General features: G+C 34.1%; 1 protein-coding gene, 2 long non-coding RNA genes and 3 other non-coding genes across 7 annotated transcripts; 5 read left to right on the top strand and 1 right to left on the bottom strand.

Moving 5' to 3' along the window:
• Window positions 1–270: 270 nt before the first annotated feature.
• On the top strand, window positions 271–3208 carry LOC123199040. Its single transcript, XR_006498167.1, has 2 exons — window positions 271–1142; window positions 2161–3208. It is a non-coding gene; the product is annotated as an uncharacterized LOC123199040 (long non-coding RNA).
• Window positions 637–832, top strand: LOC123199839. Its single transcript, XR_006498445.1, has one exon. It is a non-coding gene; the product is annotated as a U2 spliceosomal RNA (small nuclear RNA).
• An 880-nt stretch (window positions 3209–4088) lies between the features above and the next one.
• Window positions 4089–10639, top strand: LOC123198526 (ATP-dependent DNA helicase DDM1). 2 transcript variants are annotated; one of them, XM_044613210.1, is made up of 16 exons: window positions 4089–4249; window positions 4455–4534; window positions 5248–5517; window positions 5614–5697; window positions 5826–6172; window positions 6266–6455; window positions 6566–6741; window positions 7674–7743; window positions 7822–8011; window positions 8741–8836; window positions 8920–9014; window positions 9105–9224; window positions 9578–9697; window positions 9816–9914; window positions 10006–10116; window positions 10220–10639. In XM_044613210.1, exons 2-16 carry the CDS (start codon window positions 4463–4465, stop codon window positions 10445–10447), a joined length of 2268 nt encoding a protein of 755 aa, XP_044469145.1. In that variant the 5' UTR covers window positions 4089–4249; window positions 4455–4462; the 3' UTR covers window positions 10448–10639. The 2 variants fall into 2 exon arrangements, with proteins under 2 accessions (XP_044469145.1, XP_044469143.1); XM_044613208.1 differs by having other exon boundaries at window positions 4125–4326.
• A 172-nt stretch (window positions 10640–10811) lies between these two features.
• Window positions 10812–10883, bottom strand: TRNAE-UUC. The gene has a single exon. It is a non-coding gene; the product is annotated as a tRNA-Glu (tRNA).
• Window positions 10884–11897: 1014 nt separating this feature from the next.
• On the top strand, window positions 11898–11970 carry TRNAE-CUC. Its single transcript has one exon. It is a non-coding gene; the product is annotated as a tRNA-Glu (tRNA).
• A 1543-nt stretch (window positions 11971–13513) lies between these two features.
• On the top strand, window positions 13514–16580 carry LOC123198642. Its single transcript, XR_006498085.1, has 3 exons — window positions 13514–13965; window positions 15039–15082; window positions 15942–16580. It is a non-coding gene; the product is annotated as an uncharacterized LOC123198642 (long non-coding RNA).
• The last annotated feature ends 2020 nt before the right edge of the window (window positions 16581–18600 follow it).

The following is an 18600-nucleotide window of genomic DNA, read 5'->3' as shown; positions in this document are numbered from 1 at the left end:
GTAGGTTAATTTTAATTTTATTTGATTATATTATTTAATATATTTATATTGTATTTAGAAGGTAAAAAAAAGAATTTTTTTTTTGCGGGTACGGGAGGAGATTTTTCTCCGCAAGGATGGAGAGAGTATAAGGAGAGGATGGAGAAGAGATTTTTTTTTTTACGGGAAAGAGACAGAGAATCATTTTTATCCCCGTAGAGAAGACGGAGATTAATATCCTTTATGGGGGATGGGATTGATATCCCCTATAAGGACGGAGACAGAGATTAAGATCCCCTCTCCGTTGCCATCTATCCGGGTCTTAGAACCTAAGTTAGCCCTACAACTTAATGATAATTTTGAGATGGTGATTGACTAACAGGAAGCGGCCTAAGCGTTGGAATCAGATCAGTCCAACACGTGGGTCGGTGTCCTTCCGTTACAGAGGCCTACCAGCCTATAACGGAAATAAAAAAGGCCCAAATAAGATTTTGGAGCTTTATCATAGATTAAGCCCTTATAAAAATCCAATACGATAAGAGCCCGTGATCAACGAACCTGTTAAGTAAAGTTGTTCTGAAGTCCCACATTGACACACAGAAGAAGCGCAGGGCAAAGAGATGGCTATAAAATAGACTGCTGTTGACTTAAGAACTCATACCTTTCTCGGCCTTTTGGCTAAGATCAAGTGTAGTATCTGTTCTTATCAGTTTAATATCTGATACGTGGGACAATGTCCCACATGATATTAAATTAATTTTTTGAGGGGAAGGGTTCACCACGGTGGCTTGCCACTGGAGCCCTCAAGCGTCGCCCTTGCGTTGCACTACTGCTCGGGCCTGGCGTACCCCTCCAAATATAGTCTAATTGTTGGGATATCCAGTGATGGCGAAAGCAGTCGACAAAGGTTTGTTCTAACCTTGACTACTGATGATCAAAAGAAAGGATACGGAAGATTACCTAGTTCCTCTTCCAAAACATTTAGCGGAAGGAATTATCATTGCTTTCTTGCTGTTCAAATTGCTAAGGTAATCAGTTATTCTTCACAATATCGATGAATACGTACGTTCGCGTTTAGTTTTTAACTCTGGCATTTTTGAATCTCTGTGCGGTAATATGTTGAAACATGCTCCATTGCGTACTGGATTCTGAACTCCTTTCAAGTAAGTTCTACCAACTCAGTAGTAGTATGTCTTCAATGACTTTACCTATACAATACAAATTAAAGCACTGCTGCATAGTATGAAGAAACTTGCTAAGCTTGGATCAGAAAACTGCTCTCCAGAATTTGCATTCTGGAAAAGCATTCCTCTACTGAGCAGATGACCTTTTCATTCTGATGATGAGATATTAAAACTCTCCTTCCGTTTCTATCTTGATTAATGGTGATCATAGTTTAATAGGAATTGGCTATCCATTTTCTAGAATTCTCAGTTTTAACTAATAGCAAGCAAGGAGTTGATATTACAGATAGTGTGGTCTATAATGAAGTAATACTATACGAATATATTTTAAGTATACAAATATATACACTCTTTGTTATCACATAATTAAAAATCATTCAATTATATAATAATATTATATATATATATATATATATATATATATATTTATATACGTAAAACGGGTATACATAGTTTTATTATTACGATTCATTGTCGTTACTAATTTAGCCTTTTTACATAATTTAGTACTGAGTTTGACATATTTTGTCAAGTAGAAACAATTTCAATGGTGTAAAGGGTACATGAATCGAATTTTCTTTTCTTTTCTGTTTTTTTTTTTTTTTTTCATAGAACCTTGGAGAGGTTTAATTTAAGTTGTCTTTATCTGTGGAGAGAGATGGTGTGAGGTGTTTGATTATAAAAAAATTTCCGATCAATCCTGCTGGGAGAAGTAATTCAATCAATACAAGTAGAAAGGCCTAGGAGATGATTTAAAAAAACAATCAATGGAAATGGATGCCCATGTAGCCAAAACAATCTATTCATAATACAGAGGCATCTTATGTTTTAGCCTCCTGGCACGGGCCTTTGCACGATTGCCTAATTTCATTGAGAAGTTCATCAAGGATGCACCACCTGAAACAAAATATTTCAAGATGCTCTCATGCATCAAAAATTTAAAGCCATTATTGTCTTATTGATTAAATCAGTTTATCATCAAATCCACATTTTGTAGGTACCCATTGCCTCCTCTGCTACAATTTTTGAAGGTATATGCTCATACAGAGGATGGGTGGATCATTTGGGTCCTCTTTTACATGATCTGGGAGTTTGCTTGGCACCTGAACAGCTAACCTCTTGGGCTATGTTCTTGACAAAGATCTCAATTTAAATCGAACCATCTCTTCCGATTGAATCAATACTATAAATAAATAAAATTTTAAGCCTAATAACTAATTTTATAACTAATATGATTAACAATATAAGAGTTTAATCTGATTTTTATGCTTATAATTTTTATCCCTAAGCTTTATTGGGACTTTAACTGGGGATCTTACACAAGTCAAGATACCCATCGGGAGTACGATTTCAATATTAATCATGCCCTAAACTTATAACTTGATTATCCCACACAAAATCCCGCGCTGCTCTCGAGAGAGAAACACTAGACTGGAGGCGGCAAGGGAAAAAAAAAAACAGAACCCATAATAATATGCTCCAATGAAAACAATAAAAGAGTATAAACATTATACTGTGCTGTGAAAATCTCACACAATCCAAAGCAGCGATTGGACATATCGATTTAGCATGCCCCATTAATTCGGGGAAGCATTTATACGCCGGCCAAGTGGCCAACACAACGCAGGTTAACATTGTCAGAGACTACATCATAGTTACTACCCAAACTTTGATAAAATATATTTCCAACTATTTAAGTTTAAAAAATCTATTTATTTACCCATCAACCATTTTCATTAATAAAACTATTTGGCTTCAAATTAAGTTACTATTTTATCCTCTTGTCGTCATCCACCTGTCTAGCTCAATTCAATCGAAATCAAATCATTGTTCTCTTGTCGTTGTTTATATTGAAACTTGTTTTCTTCTACTCATGTCATCTTCATCAATAACATTGTAATATGTTTGTTTGAATTAGATCTTGTTGATTTAGTATGCTTTATGACCCTAAGTTTATGTTGCTATGTGAAATTACTAGTTACAACTTTCATGTTTGATGAAACACCACTCTATGATCTCTAACATCCACCATTTGTCGTCTTTGAAATTGTGTTACAAACTGCTTGTCTTCCTTGATTCTATTTTTGCTACACTTGTTATCATGCACATTTGTTTCTAGCTAATCAATTGTGTGCACATTAACGCACTTAGCCACACATCATTGCACCACCAACTGTGTGTACACAACAATGCCCCATCATAGTGTTTTTCTATTCTTTACCATGTCACCTAACCCTTTTGTCAAAATCCACAAGCTTCGATATTCACACAAATTGGGTAAGTCTTTGCTCTTTAATTCTCACACCTTGGTAATGTCAAGTTTGACTTGGGCTTCTTATTCATGGATGTTTGATGTTGTTCATAATCCTTCTTCATTTTTAATGACACATTTTTTAAAATTTGTGGTTTTTAGCTCATTCAATGTTTATAACTATTTTTTTATTTCATGTATATTTCAAAAAAAATTTCACATAAAGCATATTATAGGTTAAAATGTCAATCAATTTAATCAATCTTAGAATCAATAAACCTAATAACAAGAAGTAGATAGTGAGGAAGGAAAAAAAAAAGAAACAAGGAAGAGAAAGAGAAGAAAAAGAGGGGTGGAAAGGACTACTCTCACAAATTGTTTCTTATTGGAATGTTAGTCATTGTATAAAATGACTTTTATACCATTTTATGCATAGATTTTTATTAATAAAAGTAAATAGTGGATGGATAAATAAAACTTTTCAAATTAAAAGATGAAAATGTCATTTCATCAAAATTTTGGTGGGAAATTGCACTGCCCATGTTAAAAAATAAAATTCATCCAGGACAACTGGCAGCAGTCGAATGGTTAGAATAGTAATTAACTGCAAAATTTAGGGTTAAGTTAAATACCAGTTTTCCCGCCCAAACCCAATGGCATTGATTGTCCAATGAACCAATAAAAAATAAATAAATAATTTCTGGCTTATTCAAAAGTTGAAACTCTACCATAAACCACTGTCCTTATTCCTTGCAGACGTCCATTTTCTCTGGTCCGTTCTGTTGTTTGTGGCGGGGCTACCTTTCTCTTCTATTTTAACTTGTAAAAACTACTGGTATGTGCGGTTCTTGTTCATACATTTCATGCTTTGGTTTCTTCAGAAATATCATTTTTTAGTGTGTTATGTGTGGGGTAAGTCGAAGCCCTAGGCTTAATGGTTCTGGAAATGAGTTTTACTTATACTTTTTGTTTCAATACGTTTTATGTCAAGAGAATCCCATTTTCGTGCTGTATTTGTTGATTACTGTACCCATTTTTAGGGTTCGAAATGGTGGCCGAGAACGAAATCAACAACGATGGTGCTTCTGCTGAGTCTCCTACTTCGGTCCTTGAGGATGAGGTTTGCTTTTCTTTACCGTATCTGTCTATATATTAATTTTTTGACTCCCTTGGTTCGTTGGATAGAGTGCGAAAGTTGAAAATTTTGTTCAAGGTTTATTTTTGAACTGTAAAAATTAATTTTGATATTAAAGACTTGAACGTGTCTTCCATTTTGAAGGCACAAGTGCTTTTATCCTATGTATATATATTTTTTGTATTGTTCTTTGTAAATCAAAAGGCTGGCTATTGCTTCTCTTAAGTGTTTAGGATTTTATTTTATGTGGAATGTTGATGCACTAATATAAATCTGTTTGATCTATTGTCCATATGAATGATTTTTTACTTGTTCTGTTTGTATTGTACAGCTTATGAATCTCATTCTTTACCTTTTTTGTTTTTGCGGAGTGGTCTGGTTGTTTTTCGAATTATTTTTCACAATAAGGTAATACTTTATGTTAATGTAACTTTTTGAAATTTATACTATTTCTGGGAAATGCCTCCATTGTATCAGTTTATTAAAACAAAGGTTTTGAATCCTCATTGTTTGCTGTGAATATTTTTTTCCTCAATTTAGGAAATTGTTGGAATTAGTTACTATGTCAGAGAGTTGTGTGCATGTGTGATATCTACTCATTTGGTCTTGCATTTGATTCAATCTGCATGAATGAGCTTTCCCATAGGGATCACAACTGAAATTTTAATTGAATTTACCTTTTATTCCTGTGAACAAAGGACATCTGCAAGGACGGTATTGGAGTCAAGTTAGATGAAGAAACACTTTTAAATATGAAAGGTAAAGGTACATTCCTTATATCTAAATCCATGTTAGAGGAGGAGGTAAAGCTACTAGATGCTCGAGAGGGAGAAGAGGAGGAACAAGAGAAAGAGCCCAACAATGAAGCCTGCCTGAATGACATGCAGTTTACCAAGTTGGATGAGCTTCTTACGCAAACACAGATGTATACAGAGTTTCTTCTTGAAAAAATGGAGGACATCACAAATGTATCCTTTCAAGCTTCCTTTATAGACGAATCTTCTAAGTTAAGAACTATTTTTTTCACATGGCTGATTAAGTTTTTTTATGAATCACATTGCTAGAATGGAGTGGAACAGGAGAGTGAACCTGTGGTGAAGAAGAAAGGTCGTGGTTCAAAAAGAAAAACAGCAACCCAATACAATACTGTAATATTTTTGTTACTTTTAACATGTGAATACATTGCATAATATTACATTTTGGCCTATTAAAACAGTGATTTTAAATTATTTTGACATCTTTATTAAATTCTGTGATAACTATGTGACATCATCAGAGGAAGGCCAAGAGAGCAGTAGCGGCAATGCTAACAAGATCTAAAGAAGGAGAAGTAGCTGAAGATGAGAGTCTGACTGAGGAAGAAAGAGTTAATAAAGAGCAGAGAGAACTCGTGCCTTTGTTGACTGGTGGAAAATTGAAATCTTATCAAATAAAAGGTGTTAAGTGGTTGATCTCATTATGGCAAAATGGGTTGAATGGAATTCTTGCAGATCAAATGGGCCTTGGAAAGACAATTCAAACAATTGGCTTCCTTGCACATTTAAAAGGAATGGGATTGAATGGACCTTATTTAGTAATTTCCCCGCTTTCTACTCTCTCAAATTGGGTGAATGAGATTTCAAGGTAATTTTGTGTTGTCAATTTTCCATATACCGGCGTATGGAACAAGGCAACCTTGTGGCTGCTTTTATACTCTTTTGGAATTTTTTTTGATAGGTTTGTGCCCTCAATGAATGCAATTGTTTACCATGGAAGCAAACAAGAGAGGCAGGAACTACGAAGGAAACACATGCCTCGTGAAATTGGCCCAAAATTTCCTATAGTTGTCACTTCTTACGAGATTGCATTAACTGATGCAAAAAAATATTTAAGGCATTATGATTGGAAGTATGTTGTTGTTGATGAGGTAAGTGTTATATGTAGTTCACAAATTTGAGTGCTCCAAATGTATATTAATGGAAGCATTAGGATTTGTAATTTGATATTATTCAGTCTGAACTCTATCTTTGTGTGAAGGGGCACAGGTTGAAAAATTCAAAATGCAAACTGCTGAAGGAATTGAAACATTTACCTATAGGAAATAAGCTTCTATTAACCGGGACTCCACTGCAGAATAATTTGGCAGAGCTTTGGTCATTGTTACATTTCATTTTACCTGATATCTTTTCATCCCTTGAAGAATTTCAGTCATGGTTTGTATGCACCTTTCTATTAACTTGTTAGTTATGATATTCCAATCATGTGAACGTTGTTGATACTGTCCATAGAGACCTGAGTGCACCAATTTTAATACTTTTACTTTCTATTAAGAAAGGAAACAAGCCCAAGAGTTGGATTAAGTGGTAAAAGTTCTTGATTTTGACTAAGAGGTTGAAGCTTCAAATCTCTTGACCATATACTTGGGATATTATGTTACAGAAGTTTTCTAGCTATTAATGCTGTAAGGTTTGAAAGTAGTAATAGTTTGGTGAATACCTAGACAAGATTAAATGAATGTTGGGTATAAAATAAAAACAAAATATGGTTCCCAAATGTTGTAATAGTTTGAATTTTTTGCCACCTTATAAAAGTGGAGTTACCTTGGGTAATTTATTGATTCATTGTTATTATCTATATATTCATCTTTTGCTATATCTATCAGGAGTTCTTTTGAAATTCACCATATATATTTTGAAGTTAAACAATATAAATGGAAATTCTATGCTAAAGTTTTTGACATTTGGTTTTACATCAGTTTTTGGCTTTTGGTTTTATGCTATTTCAAGAATTTTGTGTTTAGTTTTTCAAAGTATACGATGGAACCAAAAATGTCACCTAAGGTTCATAAATATTGTACTGGATTGGGTTTTGGCCACTTTTTTCAGAGTGTATTTACCTTGATTAAGTTTATCAATTCAATATCATTATATATGTATATACATCTTAGGGGTTAAGTAATCTAGGCCTTTTTCTTTTGAAATTCACTTTATTATTTTCTGCTAACTAAAAGTCTCTCCATCTATATTCTTGTCTTTGTGGCCTAGATTTTTGGTAAATCCAATCACCAAACTGAGAAAATGAAAACTCTTAGTTACACATTGTTTTTGAAAGATTAACTCTTAGTTAATGCCATCTTCGTATTCAGGTTTGATTTGTCAGGAAAGTGCAACTCTGAAGCATTAAAAGAAGAGGTTGAAGAAAAGAGAAGGGCACAAGTATGAGTCCTTATTACATAGTGTCTTCACTTTTATTGAGCGTTCATAAATCATAATCAAGGATTCTATCAACCACAGGTGGTGGCTAAACTCCATGCTATATTACGCCCCTTTCTTCTTCGAAGAATGAAGTCTGATGTTGAGCAATTGCTCCCTCGTAAAAAGGAGATCATATTATATGCTACCTTGACTGAGCATCAAAGAAACTTCCAGGATCATTTAGTCAATAAGACATTGGAAAATTACTTATGTGAGAAGGTGGACACAGGTATAAGATCTCCCTTGATATCGGTTGCTATATTATGATATCAATTTAAAAGAAGTGAAGGTGTTACCTGTTATCTAACTTTTTATGATGAACCTTTGTATTGGTGTATATCTGTTTGGAGTTATTTTGTGGTATTTGATAAGTTAAGAATTCATATTATTGCTATCAACTGGCAAGAATTTCATCTGATTTGAGAAACATATTCCGGGAAAATGTTGTTTGATGAGACAAATGTATAGATTGGGTTGTTGCAATGATTTTTTGAACTTCTAACTATGAAAGGATAACTTTATCACTGCAACAATGCCTGACTTGATTGAATGAAAAATATTATCACCATGACTATTCAATTAAGCATCTCTCATCTTTCCACCAAGGGCCTTATAGATGTGCCCTGTATAATTGTCTTACAGGATCTGATAGCTTAATTACTGGAATCTTGCAAGATAGATTCTGGGATGTTAAAAGAAGCTTTTCTTAATGCTTTTATTTTTGTGTTGTCATGGAGGTTTTGTTTAAATGTTTTTGGTTTTCTGATGGAGTTAAAAGGTCGGTTGCCATTTTGATTGAACATAGGATATGCCAGTTTTAGAAATTCTTTTCCATTTCATGGATGCTCTTGCTGGTTATTTATTACTTCTGACTGTAAATTTCAATCTTCTTCTATCTGACTTTTACATATATTTTGTGTATATTGTCTCTGCTTATTTACAATCTGTAATGTTGCAGGACGTGGCATGAAAGGAAAACTTAACAATTTAATGATTCAACTTCGGAAGAACTGCAACCATCCTGACCTCTTAGAGTCAGCATTTAGTGGCTCAGGTATCTTCTTCACAATCCGTTAAGTGATTCTACTGTGACTGGTCTACTGCTTGACCCACTCCAACTTTTGGACCCTTCAACAGAATTTTACCCACCTGTCGAGCAGATTGTTGAACAGTGTGGTAAATTCCACCTGTTGGATAGGTTGCTGACTCAGCTATTTGCTCGCAAGCACAAGGTTTGGTGCATATATATATATATATATTGTAAATTTGTGTATATCTTGTTGCATATAGCTCTGCTTATCTTCAATTTTCTCTGTAATCAGGTCCTCATCTTTTCTCAGTGGACTAAGGTTTTGGATATAATGGACTACTATTTTAGTGAAAAGGGATTTGAAGTTTGTAGAATTGATGGCAGCGTGAAGTTAGATGAAAGAAAAAGACAGGTTTGTTCCTCCTTACTACTCTATATTTAATTTATTTTTTATAAATGTATTTCATTGGAATTATACGACTGCAAAATTTAGCAATTTATATTAATTAGCTGCCTAGTGTAATGAGTGTTAAATTTGTTATGTGTAGTTTGCTTTGATATCAGTTCATTCATTGTCTACTGGTTTATACTCTGCTGTAGAGAACTGTTTCTCCTTATTTAGTAATATGTAAATTTGTTTGGTTTTGCAAAACATTTGTTTTTACTTTTACTACCAAATGAACCCGAAGTCTTTCTCTTGGTTTTACAACTATTGATGAAGTGTAAATAAATCTCCTTGATTACCAAACTTTCTTCTGCCTACAGATTGAGGACTTCAATGATGTCGACTCCAAATGTAGGATATTTCTTCTGAGCACTAGAGCTGGTGGACTGGGTATTAATCTCACTGCAGCTGATACCTGTATATTGTATGACAGTGATTGGGTATATGTCCTTTTTCAAACCGTCGGAACTTCAGTTTCTTTTTCATTCTTTGTGAACATTTTCTTTAATCAAAGCCAGAGAGCTCTAGATGAATTTATTATGTCTCATATGCATCCAGAACCCTCAAATGGATTTACAGGCTATGGATAGATGTCATAGGATTGGCCAAACCAAGCCTGTTCATGTTTACAGGCTAGCAACAGCTCAGTCTGTTGAGGTAATCAACTGGTGATCTTGATCTTTTGGATTTTTAGAAGTTAATGTTATTTTGAGTATTTGTAGTGAATCATAGACGTGTATGTTAACAGGGTCGGATTTTGAAAAGAGCTTTTAGTAAGTTGAAGCTTGAGCATGTTGTGATCGGGAAAGGACAATTCCATCAGGAACGGATCAAGGGCAGTGGTACAGATGTCATGGAGGTAATTTTTTTTTTTTCATCTTTTTGATCTCATGGATGTGGTTTCTCAGCTTACAAGTTTTTGGCATATTGTTGTTGACATTTTTTGCTGTTGATGTTATCAGGAAGAGGATCTACTATCACTTCTTAAAGACGAAGAAACGGCGGAAGACAAAATGATTCAGACGGATATTAGCGATGAAGATCTGGAGATGGTGTTGGATAGAAGTGATCTAATTGGGGTTCCATCGGACGATGAAGAGAAGCCTAATGTTATTCCCCTTAAAGGACCTGGTTGGGAGGTCGTGGTTCCAACGGCAACCGGAGGCATGCTCTCAACCCTCAATAGTTGAAGGGATTTCAAATAGGATAATGTTATGTCGCCTCTTCAATTTTCAATTTTTGGGAGCAGACGAGTGTTGGAAGGGCCCAATTTTTGCTTTTTTGTGCTGAGAATTGAAGAGTCGACTTCTCAAAATGTCTGTTAAGAATCAAATGACGTGTTGACATGGGTGTTGATACGAGTAAATTCGAACTTTTATTTATGGATTACGGGCAATCCTATAATTAAAAAGGAAAAATTAGATCCTAAATCAAAAATCAAATTATGGTTCGAACGGAAAAAATTAAATTGTATATTAAAAATGTAAAACAATAAAATATATAATTATAAATTAAATTATAATTATATATAACAAACCCAAAAATACATATGACTTCCGTTGCCGGGAATCGAACCCGGGTCTCCTGGGTGAAAGCCAGATATCCTAACCGCTGGACGACAACGGACTTATGGCAATTTGCTTCCCAAATTAGAATTTTAAACAGTAATAATGCTGATACAAAAATTCTGGCCAAAGAAATGCTATTTAGTGACCAGCCATCATCCCTAGGGGGCCTGTCTCACCTCACTAGCCAAGGTTTCATAAAGCTTTTGGTAACCATCAATTTCTCAGCCAAAACTTTCTTTTAAAAAATATTTTTACAGGATTCTTTTACCGTCAACTTGATCATCTGGGAGGAAGCAGAACTTCTTTTGAGGTGCAAAACAGTCGAATCAAATACAAAACCACCATTAAACCGGCGGTACAGCTTATCCTGCTGGACGAACAGCTTTTGCGTCCGGGGTAGTTATAACCTGAGGTATTGACATGCCACCAGATATGACCATTTCTGTTCCAAAATGTTCAATATTTTTATTATATGAGCAAACTTAATACAGAAAATATTGCTGCACTTATTTGTTTTGAAGCAGTGTAAATATAGCTGAGGAGGGCATTTTCTTGATAAACCATTCTCCAAGACTAAGAACAGAAGCCCGCCCCAACTATGAGGACATGAATATGCCAACCACGAAGATTAAAGTGACAGATGACACCTGCTAAAAAAAAAAAAAAACCTCTTACATACCTAATTCTATAAAATGTAGTTTAGCATGGAAAATAAATTTCAGAAAGTAAAAAGATAATATACCAACCAAAGACACTGATGCCAAGATGAGTATAAACTGGGAGAAGACCCCATCCACAAAATGAATAAACCACCAAGTGATAGCTGTAGGAAACAAAATGATACTGCACACACAATAAAATGTTGTCAGGAGCAAGAAACTGTGGAATTACAATCAAAGAAGTGCCTTTCAAGTTTCAGTTCTCGATGAACCTTTCATTACCAGCATACAAGGTGCAGAAAGTGCAAAGTCTACAAGGCAAGCATATTTAGCTCGAATTACAGTCACATGACATTTTCTAATTCTGAAGTTTAATTAAGTTAAGTATTTAAAGTAGCAGAAAAGATGTCAAATCCGTTGTAGTCTAGTCGGTTAGGATATTCGGCTCTCACCCGAAAGACCCGGGTTCGATTCCCGGCAACGGAACCATATCATTTTTAATTCTATCTATCGTCCAAACGGCAGCGTTTTTGGTACTCTGAAGTCTGCATCATAAAATTTTTCAATGAATCTGGTTCGATTTAAACTTCTTTTAGAAAGTAAATAAAGAGCAAAACAGAATGAAATGAAGGCCGCATTCAGCACCAAAGACGAACCATTCTGTCATAAACTTTTATGAGGCCCAACTACGAATGACTTTGGCGAATGCCTGCATCGATATATAAGATCAAACCAGAGGCTAAAAGCATCTGCCAAACATTTATTAATTCAATAAAAGAAGGCAAGTAAGAGAATTGGACATTGCATAACATGGAGATGCTGATTATGAGATGAGAAAAAGACCTCTTTGCAGCTTAGCGAGATAAACAGGCAATAGGTGAAAGGGCGGTGGCTGACGAAACCGAGTCTCCATTATCAACAACTCCGGCCATTGGAATCAGAAGATCTCTTGTTCCCATTCTCTCTCGCCTTCCTCCCTGCTGTGATGCAGTGCAAGAAACCAACTCTTCACATCACTCTGCATTGGGGGTGTTCATGAATTTTTCTAAAATATTAATATAATTCCCGATAGTTTTAAAAATTAATTTACACCTTTACAAATTAATAAAACGGAAAAATTATTCAGAATTTTTAAATTTTCAGGTTTCAGCTGATAAATTGTAAATCGATAAGCATAAGTGTTAATGACGGTGTAATTTTAATAAAATGGTTTAATCAATTCTCAAACTTTTATCAGATAAGTTTTGAAAATGGAAATACTCATTTATTATTTTACCTTTTTAACTCTGATATTAACAATAAAATTTAACAAACAAGTGAATATTTGAGTTTTCAAAATTTAACAGATAAAAGTTTAGGGATGGACTTAATCTTTGGTGGGAATAAGTCTTTTGGCCTGAGGTAAATTGATGTTCATCAAATTTTATGTTGTTTTTAGATGTTTGTTTAAATTAATATTTGTTAATTTTCATATTGAATTTTTTAGAATATACTCTTATTTATGATATCTAATAAAACTTTGAAATTTGATAATTAATTAAAGTTGAATTTGAATCAAAACTGCTCAATCTTAAAAGCTGATTTAACTTAATTTAGCTCAATTGGAATTCATTTAATTCAAATATAACCCAAATTCAAGAAAAAAAATTCAACCCATTTTTAACACTAAATTGAACTTAAGATAGAAGGTGTTTAACTTGGTTTGAATTGAATTGATAATTTGAATTTATGATTTAGTTTGATTCGAATTCATGATTTGAATTGGTAATTCAAATTTGTGATTCAAATTTATGATTCAATTCGACTTAAATTCATGTTTCTTTTCTTTTTATCTTGAAGTTATTATCTGTAAAAAAAAAAATCTAAAATAGGTTAATTTTAGTAATACATGGCTTTATTTAGAAAAATGGATAAAAAAATATATTTTAATTTGCCCGTTTAAATGAAAAATATCATAAAACTCCAAAATCAGAAAATATTGCGACGCCCACCACCAGGCTTGATGGAAAAGTACAGAAGGCCCCCAGCACGCGAACCCGCGAGTCTGATCTCTCAAGAACCCCTGTGTGCTGAAACTCACACTTAGACCCCAGCACGCGATCTCGCGTTTCCTACACTATTTGAAAGCCCACACTTAGCCCCCCAACACGCGGGGTCGCGTGGCTCACACTATTTGGCACTCACACCGTCAAAATTCAGCTATCAAACTCACTTGCAAGTTCAGCGGAAAAAGCCATCAACAGTAGTATTAAATTTAAACCCATTGAATTCAGCAATCAAAATCTCGTCTGTTGTCAACAAATTTATCAAATCTAAGGTTTTTCTTACATTATTTAGGAACTAGTGTTTAAATTTGAAGGTAGGTGAAGAAATGATAACTCGTTCTAAACTCGTTGAGCAACTCAGAGACTACCAGATCCGATCTCAACACAAGTGTTCAGCTCTCACTGTCTTCTCTCCTAAGCCATTTCTCTCATCCCGGTAGTTCTCTCAATATCTAATTTTGTATTAATTATAAATTCAGTTTGATTTATTACTTAAGCATTTAGGTATTGAAATTTATTTTCTTCTTTATTTTGTATAATTAGCAATCTGTTGTTGAAACAAAAAGTTAAGTACATTAATGGGGTTGATTTGGGAACTGCTGGTTATTTTGCCTTTAAAAAAAAAAAAAATCGTAAACTGTAAATTTGGCTTCTTCGTATATATAAAAGGATGAATATCATGAAAAACCTTAATGGCCAAAATTGGCTGTTTTGTTCGTAAATTACTGTTGCAATCGCACAAGTATTCAAATTTTGAGGGAATTAAGTCTATTTTATGTTAAAATAAGCATTGTGAGTGGGCATATAAGCTTGCGGGCAATAGGCAAATTTTTCGTTGAATTAGGACTTGAGTTTGTGTAGTTTGAGCAAAATTTCGTGATAAGGAGAGATTATTCTTCAAATATGTAAAAGAATTGATTTTGGTTCCTCCTTGTATATTGAGGATGCCTATAGCAGCCATTTACAAAACCAAAATCATTGGCTTGTAGCTCAACCGTACAGTGAAGCTGTGCTAGTTGCTTTATCTGAGAGCCTTTGATGTTCTATTGAAGTTCGTATTTTGGTTTTAAATAGCTCTAATATCTATGCCTGTGTCAGTGCAAGTATTGCACTTGGCTATCTTTTGTTTAGTTTGCCAATTTGAAGTTCTTAATCAATATTGTTAATAAATTTTTCTTTAATATTCACTGCATGAAGTGGGCTTGCTGCGCAGTCCAAATAGTTTGAAATGGTTAGCAGATTACATGTTTTGAGCCTTTCTTACGTTGATTGTGTGATGTACCACATGATTGCATTGAGTCATTTAAATGAAGTCTTCTTTTTAGCAGCGGGCACAGTTTTGTTGAGTTGCATTCTTATTTTTCTACTTCGTAAAATCTAAGAAGTTGTGTATCTCTATTCATTGCTTACGTTGATTAATATGGGATTTAATTTTTGGTTGGTTAACTTTTTGGTGGATATTAGTTGTCTCCTTACCCTTTGTCCTTGTATATTCTGGGTTATTGACAGACATCATGTTCCCTAGGAGTGGAGCTGGCTTTTGCCTCATCCAGGTATAAACTCAGGGATTTATCAACAGGCTTTGCATGTGGATTTAAACACAGACCTGCCTTACTCTGAATTGGTATTTGGTTAATAGGCTTGAAGGTTCTGGGATTTGAAAAGAGGACCCAGTGTTCAAACTATTTTAATATTAGGTTCAATAGCCATCAATCCAAAAACTTAAGTTTGTATTCAAATTATAATTTTCAAACACTAACTAATAAATTCACTTCTGCACATTTTCATTTTATATTGAACATGTATTGGGAACTTAGGAAAGTATTCCAATGCTAAGACCAGCAAAGAAGGGTTTATATATGTTTTATTTTCATATAGAAGTTCCTATTTGCTAGATATATGAATCTCTTTAATAACCCTTTCAATTAGAGATGGAGCAATGTATAACCAACCATAATTGCCATGCTAAAGATGCAACTATGGAAGTCATGAAGTACAATTGGAGGTATAGCCCTGAGGAATATGCATATACCTAATAAGGGCAATTATTTTAGTTTTGAGGGATTTGTGTGTACAAGACCTTTTCGTAATAGATTTAAAGCTGCAACTGTTTCCTTACTTGACAAAAAGTAAGCCCCAAATGGTTAATTTCCTGATGCCATTCTGTGGTTGCAGCTTTTGCTAATTTTATTCTACTTAGGATTAATTGTCCAATCCCCCTTTCCATTTGGTTCAATTTTCACTCAAATTTTCCTATAACATGTTGAGTTCAATACATCACTGGACCATTTATGACTATTTGTATGTTCTTAGATTTATAACTGCCTTATTTTAGTGTCTGAAGTATCCTTAGGATCTTAATATGATTGTGATGCCATTAAATGTGAAAATTTTTTCCTTTACTTCATGCAGGTGTGATGTTGCTGTGGCTGTCTTTTGGGCCTTATTTTTTAGCATGCTTGTCATATCATCCTATGTGGCCTTTTACTTTGAGCACTTCTGGATTTCTTTCTTCATTTTGTGCCCTAGTATTTTCCTTCCGCTACGCCTAAGAAGTTGTAGGCAGGCAGTTGCCAGGAAGAGGGATAGGAGATTGTTATTACCATTGTCCATGTGAACCACCTATGCTAGTAAAGTACTTGCAGCTATATGATTGGGCTAACAAAGGGCCCATTACTCACTTCAATTCATGTGGCCTCTACTAATCAATTATAGAGGATGGATCACTAATCTTGGTCAACAGGCCCTAAACTGCCTCTCTGAGATGGATGGTACAGTTTCTTCCTACTCCTTAACCATACACTAAAGGCATGAGAATTTGCAAAATCTCCTTTTTCTGACATGTATACACTATATAGTTGAGCCAACGTAAGAGGCAATACCTGTTAGTTTTTTCCTATCATTGGCTTGTAGATTTCATTCAGGTTCAAGAAATATATGTATCTAACATTCTACAGATTGAACTTTATTTCTTCAGATTTGAGGTGAAGGAGGTGTAATTAATTTTAATCAGCAGATTAGAATAAAATCTTAAAAGCTTTATGATGATTAGAACTTATTTTAGTGAAGATAAAACATTAAAATGATTTTCTTATCTTATCAGCCGCATAATAGGTAAGATTCGTCAAATGAAGTATGAAGCATCTGCTACTTTACATGTTCCCTTTCTGTGGTCTCCTTTACTAGACCAGAATTCAAATATGTATCTCTCACCTTCATGGATTTTGCTTGTTACTTATGAAAGTGTAAATTTAGTACATTGTAAAGTCTGGAAAGGTCATTATTTCAATAACCAAAAAAAAAAAAAGCACAATTCAGATGCGTCAATATCTTTTAGGGGTAATATTCTTCCATAATGCATTTTATTATTTTTGCATAAGACATACTTGATTCTGCAAGTGAAAGAGGAAATCAGTTTTTGAAAAATAATTTCCAAACTATCTTAAATGGACCATCTCTTTTTCTGCCATGAAAAAAAGATTTGGACCTAGATGTCATTGCTTAATGTTAATGTTTATTTTAGTTTTTGCACCTTTGAGTAGGTCTTTCTGGGAAGCACCATTTGAGTTTGCTCAAATCTTAAATATGGTATTGTGTCAGTTTCACTTCAAATTGTGAAATAGAGATTACCTTACTTGAAAGCGTTTGACCTTTGATTGTCCAATTACTTGCAAAATACTTAAATTTTCTAGTCATTAATAGTTAAATCTAGAGGAGTAAATTTTATAGTTGCCTTTTGCCTCTCTGGTTTTGCTGTTTGGAATATTGGTTAGATGACAGCATTGGTGCTGAGATCTTTTGCGTATATTTTTAAGCAATATTACTTGTATGGTATGAAGCAATAAGTTTTGATTCGTGACTAAATTTGGATTGAATTTTATATTTTTGCTTGTTCCTTAATATGAATTAAGAAAATATTTGGATAGGTTATTAAAAACCTGAGGGGTATATGCTGCTTGTTTACATTCATTGTTCAAACACCTTAAGGGATTATCCTCAGACATGGCTCAAGGCATGCAAGTTATCATGAGTAAAAGAAGAAATGGTAAGGTAATCAAAATACTGACGGTAGGCAATCTATGTATAGTGTAAAATTTTACACAGTTGCTCTTGTAGTTGAGGAATTGATGACCCTTGAAGAATTATAAGAGCTATTTTTACGCTGGGCTCCTGGATTAGTAAGAACAAAATTTTATGGGACTATTGTTGCATATCACTGTTTCAGCTTCTGTGAATCTATAATTTATTTCGACACTTGGGTTCATTACAAATAATGGTAGATAGTATGATAAATTAGTTATAATTCCTCTTTTCTTTTCATGTCTTGTGCCGCATATTGTTATTATAACATGTATGTATTCAATTCTTTACTCCCAAGCAATGTTTTGAAGTCATCTTTATGACATAATGGCTGTTGGGTAGTGCAAAATATAGTTACAATAAAAGAGGAATGTGTCTGCATACTACATACTGTAGAAATTATGATAAGACCACCATATAATAACTGTATTTGTACTGGGTCATTATTAGAGCATTCTTAAGATGTTCGTTGAAGCTAGTAATGTCGCATGGCACTTGCATGTGTAGAAAAAGGTTAAGTAGTGGCATTAAAAAGTTACTTTTATGAAACATGTTGTCTGCATGAAGTGCAGTTTTGGCACTAGAGAACAAAATTGATGCATTTTAATTATTATTCTTCTATCATCATTGGGTACACTGAGTATAATCGTGGAATGACTTTGGAAAGTAAAGGCTGTGATTGAAGAAGTCATATTCAGATGTTACAGATATTATTATCACTTTCAAAAACGAATTTTCTATTGGCTTTTCAAGTCTTCTTATCTTAGCTTGTGGAAAATGGCAAAGTGAATTGAAATTAAATAAGAATGAGTTATCTTTTTTAGTTTAGCTTTAGTGTTTCATCCACGAAGCTATGAATTCTGACTCTGGTGGCAATTGTTTGGCATCAAACCTCAGATTTTAGACACTTCTAGCTTGGTGGATCTTATCTGAGTTTGAGTCTGACCCTAATGTGGACTATCTATCTTTTCTTTTGTCTCTTATCAGGATG

Source organism: Mangifera indica, chromosome 16 (genome assembly GCF_011075055.1).
Source record: "Mangifera indica cultivar Alphonso chromosome 16, CATAS_Mindica_2.1, whole genome shotgun sequence".
NCBI classification, from domain to species: Eukaryota; Viridiplantae; Streptophyta; class Magnoliopsida; order Sapindales; family Anacardiaceae; genus Mangifera; species Mangifera indica.
Note: the sequence above shows the minus strand (reverse complement) of the source record. Positions and strands in the feature narration are given on the sequence as shown.